Here is a 10,276-nt window from a genome sequence, read left to right as displayed (position 1 = left end):
AGATAGCCTGACTTCTAATCCTACCTCTACATTTACTAGCTGTGTGGTTTGCAAGTCATCCAAACTCTATGGACCAGTTGCCTCATCAGTAAAATGAAGATAGTAACCTCATGGGATTGATGGGAGGATTAAATAAATTAATCTGCAACAGTGCTTGATACATAGTTAAGTGCCACTTTATGGTTAATTATGATTACTATTGTCACACACAAATGAAGTTTTTGAAAAACGTAAGTTCCACCTAAAAATTTTCCATAACATTGTTAATTATGAATTTACATATCTTTATCTACCACTAGACTATAGCTGTGACTTGCCGACTATGATTTATTCATCTTTTATACCAAGAGCTTCACACTGTTCAAGGCACAAATGTGCCAGTTCTGTCCAACCTTGTATTTATAAGGTTCTTGCTTAGTTAAACCTTCAAGTCTGACAGGGAAAAAGAAAGCTTCTTGGGATAAATCTATTCAAATAGTGTTAACTTCACACACCAATAAAAGAGTGAAGGAGGTGCAACAATATAAGGGCATACTATACCTAAGTTGCATTATACAGTAGTAGGCAAAGGCCAAATAATGTATTGTGAAAATGGGATATTATAATTTTTAGGTAAGTGAATGTTTACCAAGCACCCCGCCCCCCCTTTATTTTCCTCACAAAAACGAACCAGCCCCACACCTTCAAGTGAAGAAGTGGGAGTAACGGTTTAAACTGTCCCACCGGAAACGCTTCAGTTCTCTGAGAACTCTGTACACGTCCTTGCGGGCGTCCCTAGTTTCCACTGTTTCTGGTCACACCTTTAGACTTGGTGATAGTTACTCGAAAATGGAATGACGAATAGTCCACCCAATCCTTTTCTCACAGTGGCTTCGGATTCCAGTCAAAGGCAAAATATTTTGTTTTCTCTTAATGTAGTGTTTAGAACTGAATGTGTATCAGATAAGTCTGTGCTCGGCTTCCGCTAGACCAGTCACTAGTCCTGTGACCGTGTAGAGAAGTCTCAGGACCTGCAGATCTGGGAGAAAACGCATGAGCGCACGCACAGGAACTCGTAAAGCTTACTCTCAAAAGTGATGCCTTCTAGGGAAATGGCAGCGATCCCTGACGACGGATGCTGGCACCGTGTTGATGACATCACTTCCGGGGCGCCAGGTTCAGGCTTTCTTGTGCCTGAGAAAGGGCAGTACCGGATTTTATAAAGCAGACGAGAAGGGTACTAGCTACTGTCGATCGCGAGGAAGGTGGGTGAATTGCTCACCGATCCCCACTGATCCTGTCCTGGCTGCATTTACCGCAGCTGTTCTCTGCGAATAGGTGGATCATGTCCCTGGATGTCCTCTTCCCCCGGGGAACAATAAAAGTTCCAGTATTTATTCTCTCTTTTCCCCCATTTTTCCATTGGTATGATAGGGAAAGAACCTGCTTAAACATCCAGAAAGTTTTAGAACGGGTGATTTGGGAGCTGAAATTAGACACTTGGCAGTGTGGAAATACAAGGGTGCTTTAGTGATGAACTGCTGTTATTTGGGGGATAATAGGATTTGAGGAGATCCCTTTATGATAAACCTGTGGCAAAAAGGTAGATTAAATTCGAGAAATTGTAATTAATGGATAAAATAGGTATTAGGTTGCAGTCGTTTTGGTCGAGATGTTCTTTTAAGATGAGCTTTATGAAACCACTTGTTGCTAAACTAAGACGACTAAATCTTGTTTTTTCTGTGTGTTTTATGGGAACTCTGTTTTCCAACTAAATGATTAAATTTGAAAGGTGTTTCAAGAAACTGGAACCCATTTATTTTTATGTTCTGTTTTCGCTTTATCCTTTCGTTTTTTTTTAAACCACATTTTGTCTTAATTTTAGCTGTCAAAAAATACATAGCACTTTTCAGAGGACTATTCCGTGTAGATGTTGTATATTAACTGTTTTATAAAGAATAATAAACGGTAGCAACAGCATGAAAGTAATAGTAATACTAAAAATTTTTATATTGGAGTTCCCTGTTTTATCCCTTGGAGAGCATTATATTCATTCATACTGTTATTTATATTATATAAATTATATAATTGGGTAAGAGATTGCTACAGCCTTTAGAAATTTTTACTAACTTTTACAAAACATTCCTATAATTTTATAAAACTTTATGTTGAAATATAAACCAAGCTTTAAGAATTTTGCTTAACTGAATGGATTGGTGGCTAATGTCAGTTTCAAATAATAAGTCTATTTCTCTAATTCTTTTCAAGGAATTATCTATAGAGTAAGTATGCTAATATTGAATAGGACAGCACGAGTTTTTTCTAACCCATCAAAAAGGAAAATTTATGAATATTTAAGAAGTTTTAATTTTCATCCTGGAAAAGTATTTCTTCATAAACTAGTATTGGGAATTGAAACTAGTTGTGATGATACAGCAGCTGCTGTGGTGGATGAAACTGGAAATGTTCTGGGAGAAGCAATACATTCCCAAACTGAAGTTCATTTAAAGTAAGTAGACATTATCTTGCTAATTTCCACTTTTTTTGGAAAAAGTACAATGGAATAATTCTTTTGTATTTATCATATATAAAAGTCAAATTGTAGGAGCTAATTTCTTCTTTTGTGCAAAAGCTAATAACTACTGTTGAAAACCTTAAACTGGCCTTTAAGGCTCTCACTTGGCTGAGAGATTAATTTTCCTAAAATCCAATTTTACCCTTTCCTTTCCCTGTTGAAGACTTCTTCCTTAGAATGCGTCTCAAGATTATTTTGATGATTTCCTTCATCAACAAGTAAATCCATAGGAGTTTGTTGTGTACAATTTTGAACAGAGACATTATATCCTTAATCACTACATATTGAGTTCTTATAGTACGCTACATTATAAGAAACACATACTTTAAAATACTTGACTTACTAACATTTTTAGCTATACAATGGTTAATTTGAAAACATGCCTTCAGCTATAACATATGACTTTACTTCCTCTATTTCACAATCTTAAAATTATAAAAAGCTTTTTTTTTTCATTTCTTTCAGAACAGGTGGGATTATTCCTCCAGTAGCTCAACAGCTTCACAGAGAAAATATTCAACGAATAGTGCAAGAAGCTCTCTCAGTCAGTAAAGTCTCTCCAAGTGAACTCTCAGCAATTGCAACTACCATAAAACCAGGACTTGCTTTAAGTTTAGGAGTAGGCTTATCATTTAGCTTACAGCTGGTTGACAAATTTAAAAAGCCTTTCATTCCCATTCATCATATGGAGGCTCATGCACTTACTATTAGGTTGACAAATAAAGTAGAATTTCCCTTTTTAGTTCTTTTGATTTCTGGAGGTCATTGTCTATTGGCATTAGTTAGAGGAGTTTCGGATTTTCTGCTGCTTGGAAAGTCTTTGGACATAGCACCAGGTGACATGCTCGACAAGGTAATTACTTAATAATTAATTTCTTCATTCTTTTTTGTTAAAGTGTCAGTTTCATTCAATTAAATAGTAATAGATGCACTGCTACAATTCATCTAAATATTTCTGAATAATATCATATTAGACTGAAAATGTATGTGTAGTAAGACAAAAAGAAAAAGAGTAGTCCCTAGTTTATAAAAGATTCTTTCTTACCCATTCCAAATAAAATGATAGGAGGTTTACATCAGCACATAAAGGCTCAAATAGCTTGCAGATGCAGTTATGTTTTTAATCAAATAGCATAATATTGTGTGCAACAAAGTATTTTGTGAAGTGTAAAGCACTGTAAAAATGAAATAAGAGGATATATAAAGATAACAAGAATATTAAAGGTGCACAAAATTCTATGGTTATCATAATTGCTAACACCACCAGCAGCAGATTTTTTTCCTTTGTTTTAGAATCCTACAGAACCTACTGCCATATACAAAAATCCTGCTGCCAACAGCTGAAATGATTGGAAGAAATAGGGCAGGTTTTTATTTTTGAACTTCATCATTGAGCAGTCATTGTTAACTTCAAACCTACTTTCCATTCCCAATAGAAGAGCAAAAATAGATAGGGAGGCAGTGATTGCCCACTATTGATCAGATTGTCAGAAGGAGCAAGACTGCTTGTCTTTATTGACCACCACCTGTAGTCCACATTTGCAAAAGTATAGCATGTTGTATTCATCCAGGTTTTTGTTTGGTTTTAGTAAAATTCATTTCCTTGCATCTTGGTTTCAAAATGCAATTTTGTGTTTATTTTTGATAGGTAGCAAGAAGACTTTCCTTAATAAAACATCCAGAGTGCTCCACCATGAGTGGTGGGAAGGCTATAGAACATTTGGCTAAACAAGGAAATAAACTGCATTTTGATTTCAAACCTCCCATGCAACGTGCTAAAAATTGTGATTTTTCTTTTACTGGACTTCAGCACATTATTGATAAGACAATAATGCAAAAGGAAAAAGAGGAAGGTATATTTCTAAATAGTAAAGTTGGACAAATAAGTAATTCTGGGTTGTGTCTAAAAATACCCACTCCTTTCTACAGGTATTGAGAAGGGGCAAATCCTATCTTCAGCTGCGGACATTGCTGCTGCAGTACAGCACACAACAGCATGTCACATCGCAAAAAGAACACATCGTGCTATTCTGTTTTGCAAGCAAAGAGACTTGTTATCTCAAAGTAATGCAGTACTGGTAAGTTTTCTCATCTCATCTTGGAATAGTAGTAACACTTTACAGTATGTTACTTGCAAGAGCTTAACTGACCCTGTGCATGGAATGTAAAAGTCTTTATGCCATATGCTAGCCCAGACAGTATAAAATATGCAGAATAAAGACTTAACAGCCATTTCTTATACAGGTGTGGCAGCTTTATGGATCATCTAGACAGCCTGTGAGCCAAAAAAGTCCAAGGCTGCAGCTTCTCATTGAATGTAAAAGAGGGTTTACAATAAGAAATGAAATGCAGTAGCTGGTGTCTTTATTTTTAGAAAAATAGGCTGATTTTCTTCAAATGTGTTCCTTTGATGAAATCCCTTTAATGTGTTCAAAAGCCTTGATAAACTTCTTGTTTAACTGTATCTTAAACTTCATTCTTTAGAAAATTATAAAGTGAGAAAATATTTAAATGATGGTAGATTGACAAAATGGAATTTTACATGAATATCAAAGAATAGTTTTTTAAGAATTATGTGTAAAATGAAAAAAAATGCTTATAAGTAATAACTGCAGTCTAAAATATTGTACTATGATTGTAATTTTAAAAGTTTAGAAGAAAATATATAAAAATGATAGTAATGAATATATGCTGATATTGAAATTTTTTTTTTTTCAACGATTTTATTGGGGAAGGGAAACAGGACTTTATTGGGGAACACTGTGTACTTCCAGGCCTTTTTTTTTTTTCCAAGTCAAGTTGTTGTCCTTTCAATCTCAGTTGTGGAGGGTGCTGTTCAGCTTCAAGTTGTTGTTCTTTCAGTCTTAGTTGTGGAAGGCACAGCTCAGCTCCAGGTCCAGGTGCCGTTGCTAGTTGCAGGGGGCACAGCCCACCATCCCTTGCGGGAGTCGAACCGGCAACCTTGTGGTTGAGAGGATGCGCTCCAACCAACTGAGCCATTTGGGAGCTCAGCGGCAGCTCAGCTCAAGGTGCCGTGTTCAATTTTAGTTGCAGGGGGCGCTGCCCACCATCCCTTGCGGGAGTCAAGGAATTGAACTGGCAACCTTGTGGTTGAGAGCCCACTGGCCCATGTGGGAATCGAACCAGCAGCCTTCGGAGTTAGGAGCATGGAGCTCTAACCACCTGAGCCACTGGGCCGCCCCTGATATTGAAATTTTTGATGACTTTTTTCTTCTCCAAATTTTTATTATACAAATATATCACTTGCCCATTATTCATTTATCAAAATATAATGTTTTCTTATTGTGTAATGCTGCGGTTTTTTCCCAGGTATAGCTAACAGCTTGGCTCATATCCATATGTGGTATTTGTTAATTTTGGTGTTCTCAATTCCTTTAGGTTGTATCTGGAGGAGTTGCAAGTAACTTATATATCCGAAAAGTTCTGGAAATTGTAGCAAATGCAACACAATGCACTTTGTTGTGTCCTCCTCCCAAACTGTGCACTGACAACGGCATTATGATTGCATGGTAAGCCACTCATAATTATGTAAATATTAATTGCTAGTTCATCATGCTAAAGCTTCTTTAAATCTTGGGCTATTTATTTTATTTTAATGATTCTTATTTAGGAATGGTATTGAAAGATTGCGTGCTGGCTTGGGCATTTTATACAACACAGAAGGCATCCGCTATGAACCAAAGTACGTAGTACTATTCATAATCTTTATGCAAGTTGCATTATCAAAGTCAAAGCCTGGATTTTGCTTTTATATGAGTATGTGAGGTTTTCATTGACATTCTGGTGGTACTTGAAGAAAGGATACATTAATTTCTTTCGTAAACATAGGAGGTAGATATAAGAAATATTTTTGCTACCATATCAAATTATAAAAAATTTGACAAATCATAGGTTAGAAACAGGCAGTGGGTAAGGATGATGAATTCCTCCATTTGGGATCAGAATGAAAACTATGTCCATGGCCTGGACTTTTGAAATGTCAAGACCATCTCAGCTAGTATGCTGGGAAACTTAAGGAAAATGTGCAAAAAAGATTTGGGTATGAGACTGGGTTGTGTATGTGCTCTTCCACCCTCAGCTGAGAAATGGCCGAAAGATAGCTGTTTCTGCAAGCCTTATTTCATCTCACAAATCAAAGTTCCAAAGAATAGCATAGTTTTTCAATTGATTATCAAATTCTGATCTAAGTTAATGCTGGAATTGTAAAAATATTAAAAGTAAAGGATGATTATTATGTTTCATAATCTAACAATTCTATTTTTAACATTTTTCATTTGATGTTTTAAAATTTTTCAGCATTGTAGTCCATAACTGTCACTACAAGAACCACAGACTCTTATGGCTGATTATAAATAAACAGAGGTTAGTTAATAGTGGCAGAAGAAACCCCCCCCCCCATGTTGATGTTGATAACCTAGCCTTTGGTAGAATATACCGTCTAATCCAGTGGTGCCTTCTTTTTGGCAGTGTTGAGGCTGGAGAGGATGGCTTTTTCTAAGTTGGGGTCCAATTGAAGCATTATATCGGATAACATAGTAAAAAAGCAGAAATCTGAGGTCAAAAATACTTACCGAGGAAAAACAAAGAGCATAGAACCTAAGACCTCTCCTGCCAACAGTGACAAAGGAAGGTAGAAAAGGAATAAACCAGATTTTGAAACCTCAGAGAAGAATCAATAGAAACCTGGGGAATTTCTAAAGTAGGAATGAATTCAGGCTTGACTTTATCTGTGTGATAAATTATTTTCACCCTTTTAGCTTTGTAGAGAATTATAAGACATTTTTTATTTCTGTGTTTTATTTTAAGTTTTTAATTATTTTAATTATTTACAGTATTTGAGAGCAGTAGAATTTTCTTTCAAAACATCTCAATCCCCAAAGTCATTGAGTTGTATATTAAATATGTATAGCTTTTTACATGTCAAATATACTTCAAAGTGGATTAAAAAAATCTCCAAATTTAGATTTATTAATGGAACTAGACTTTTTTCCATTAATTTGGTTTGATTTTTCACTGTATTTGTATCTATTCAAGAACTATCATGATATACAATTAATTATACATTAGATTCATAAATTGTTTGTTAGGGTTCTAAGCAAATAGTCTGCAAAACTAGTGACAGATCAGGAAGCAAATGTTTGAAGTAATGTGATTTGTCTGATTATGATGCAGATGTCCTCTTGGAATAGATATATCTAAAGAAGTTGGAGAAGCTGCCATAAAAGTACCACGATTAAAAATGGAGATTTGATTTTTGCTTTTCAAAAAATGCCTAAAGGTAGTATTTCAACCAAAAAATTCAGTGTTGATTTTTTTCTTTTTGTAGATCAAATTGTAGGACATATATAATATTGTTCATCAAGATTTTCTTTTGTTATTCCTTTTCTTATGTTTGATGTTTCACCTGTTCTTCTGAGAGACTGTAATAATATATTATAGTCTTAGAAGGGAATATAAATTTGTTTATCAAAAACCAAAGTAAAACATCTTATAGGGGACAGAATGTACTGATGTTGACAGGTAGAAAAACAAACCTGTAAGAAGAAATACAGTGATTCTGCTAAATCTTGGCCCAGTATTATACAGGCCTAGATCTTTTTCCCCCTTTCTCATTGCAGGGTAGTAGAAGCTTTTTGTTGTTGTTGTTGGCTTCTGCTAAAACATTAGTCTGACTTTTCCAATGCAAGAGCAATTTTAGAAAGGAAGCCAGGTCAGGATCACGTCAAATCATTGAATTCTAAATCAAGACCAAAGGTGACTTTCTCCAACAGAATGTACGTTATAAAAATATAGGTATCTTCTCCGGAGCAAATGGAATGTCTGCATTTCTTAAAACCCATCTGAGATTTTAAGAACTATAACATGCAAGTACTTTCTCATTTTGTATTGTACTTTTTAGTTGACCACATATATTTATATCTATTATATTAGAAATTATATGTAATTGACTAAAATACTAGATGAAAAGGCTTATGTTTTTGTTTTTCATAATTTCCTTTGAATCTGAAACGTTGTACTGCAGGTATCATAAAATTTATCACTTCTTTTATTTTTTTTTTGCCTACATTAAAGGTACTTTGAATATAAGGGCAATGTTACTGTCTGTTTAATTTCTTTTGAGAGATTTTACCAGTAGAGATTTGTATTATGTCATCCATACAGGAGCAAGTTTCTAACTTTCTAGTCAGTGACTTGCTTTATTAAGAAACTAGGAGGTAAGGATAAAAACCTAGAATGAAAAGATTTCTTATTTTAATCCTGTCTTAAGGTGTTCTCCCTTTTGGGAAATTCCATAAGTAATTCTTTTCTTTAGCATCATAGAGTTTTGTTTCATGATTATCCATTTTATCCTGGAAATAGAAAATATAATTTATATGAGGGAACATACACAAACAGCCAATATTTATAGAGCTTTGCATTACTTGATGTTGAGGTATAGATATGGTTTGTAAATATAATTTAAAAGAAACAATAATTTGTGAACCACATTTTACATTTGGATTTGTGTTCTGTATTATGTGGATCTGAATTCAAAGAGAAGAATTATTTTCTGTGGCTATTACAATCAGAGTATACATAAACTATGGAAGAAAATTGACCAAAATTTCTTCCCACTATCACAAATATTGTAAAATAGGGATATCTATAATCTAAGTTTTTAAAATTTCAAAGTACCAAAATTGTTCCAGGTACTACAAGCACACATGTTAAAATTGGGTTCATGATATAAATAAGGGAAACTACAGATAAAGAAAATGAGCAAATTCTGGAAGCATTGCATATCTTTAGGCCTTTCAATACTTAACTATCAGGAATGAAGGAAGGAAGGGAAAGAAGAAAGAGAAAGATGGTAAGGAAAAGGAAAAGGAGAAATACTGAACTCTATATATTGGCAAGCATATGTGCCAAAATTAGCTTATAGTACAGGTAAGAGGCAAGCAATTTGCTGAAACGCTCTGTATCTTAAGGCCTTTCTTATCTTATATATAATGTTAAAAAATAACAAGAAAATGCAGGGTAATAAAAATAATCTTTATAGGGGGGCTGTACTTTAGGAGAACTACCGTAAGTACTAGGAGTCATAGGATGGTATGGCTAGGCCAAGATACTCAGGGAATGTCTATGTTATTGAATACAAAGATACCCTAATTCTCAACCCTGAAAATACTCTTAAAATATAGTCTTTAGCCCATCTGGAGCTAGTTGAAAAGCTCAAAGTTTGCTTTCAAGAGGCTTTTTTTTTTTTTAATTTACAGAGGCTTAATATTTCCATTGATATGAATTCGTATCCTTAATGGTACTGAATAAATGACACAGTTTCTTATCATTTGAACTGTGTATCTCTTTCTAATATAAAATATGCCATTCCTCCCCCACAATTCCTATGTTTTAGTCCATCTACCAGAAAGTTGTGACTTGGAGCAATTAAGAGAATTTAGAATTGAATTTGAAGATTAAAGAGGTCTCCTGTTGTACAGTGGTTAAGAGCTTAGGCTTTGGACTCTGGCCCATAGTCCTAAGTACACGTAGCTACCATCATCACCATCACTGTTGTGTTAAGGCATGTTGCAGAAAATAACTGCTAATTAAAATATATGTTCAGTGCAGCCCAGGTAGACCATATGAAGACACTGAGCAAAATGGATAGAGAAAAAGGGGCTTTAAAGGACGCAGGGAAGCCCAGCTTGCTTTTGTATAAAA

The 10,276-nt window shown here is 34.7% G+C and overlaps 1 protein-coding gene across 3 annotated transcripts; it reads left to right on the top strand.

The window, feature by feature from the left end:
* Positions 1-850: 850 nt before the first annotated feature.
* OSGEPL1 (O-sialoglycoprotein endopeptidase like 1) lies at positions 851-8,662 on the top strand. Of its 3 annotated transcripts, none has more exons than XM_074339144.1 (8): positions 851-1,244; positions 2,248-2,488; positions 3,020-3,407; positions 4,203-4,407; positions 4,484-4,632; positions 5,954-6,084; positions 6,186-6,257; positions 6,872-7,450. In XM_074339144.1, exons 2-8 carry the CDS (start codon positions 2,268-2,270, stop codon positions 7,071-7,073), a joined length of 1,368 nt encoding a protein of 455 aa, XP_074195245.1. In that variant the 5' UTR covers positions 851-1,244; positions 2,248-2,267; the 3' UTR covers positions 7,074-7,450. The 3 variants fall into 3 exon arrangements, with proteins under 3 accessions (XP_074195245.1, XP_019596312.2, XP_019596311.2); XM_019740752.2 differs by lacking the exon at positions 6,872-7,450 and adding an exon at positions 7,748-8,662 and having other exon boundaries at positions 860-1,244; XM_019740753.2 differs by lacking the exons at positions 6,186-6,257; positions 6,872-7,450 and adding an exon at positions 7,748-8,662 and having other exon boundaries at positions 857-1,244.
* The last annotated feature ends 1,614 nt before the right edge of the window (positions 8,663-10,276 follow it).

The sequence above is a fragment of the Rhinolophus sinicus genome, linkage group LG01 (genome assembly GCF_036562045.2).
Source record: "Rhinolophus sinicus isolate RSC01 linkage group LG01, ASM3656204v1, whole genome shotgun sequence".
Classification (NCBI taxonomy): Eukaryota; Metazoa; Chordata; class Mammalia; order Chiroptera; family Rhinolophidae; genus Rhinolophus; species Rhinolophus sinicus.
The sequence above is the reverse complement of the archived record's forward strand: the minus strand, read 5'-3'. Positions and strand labels throughout refer to the sequence as shown.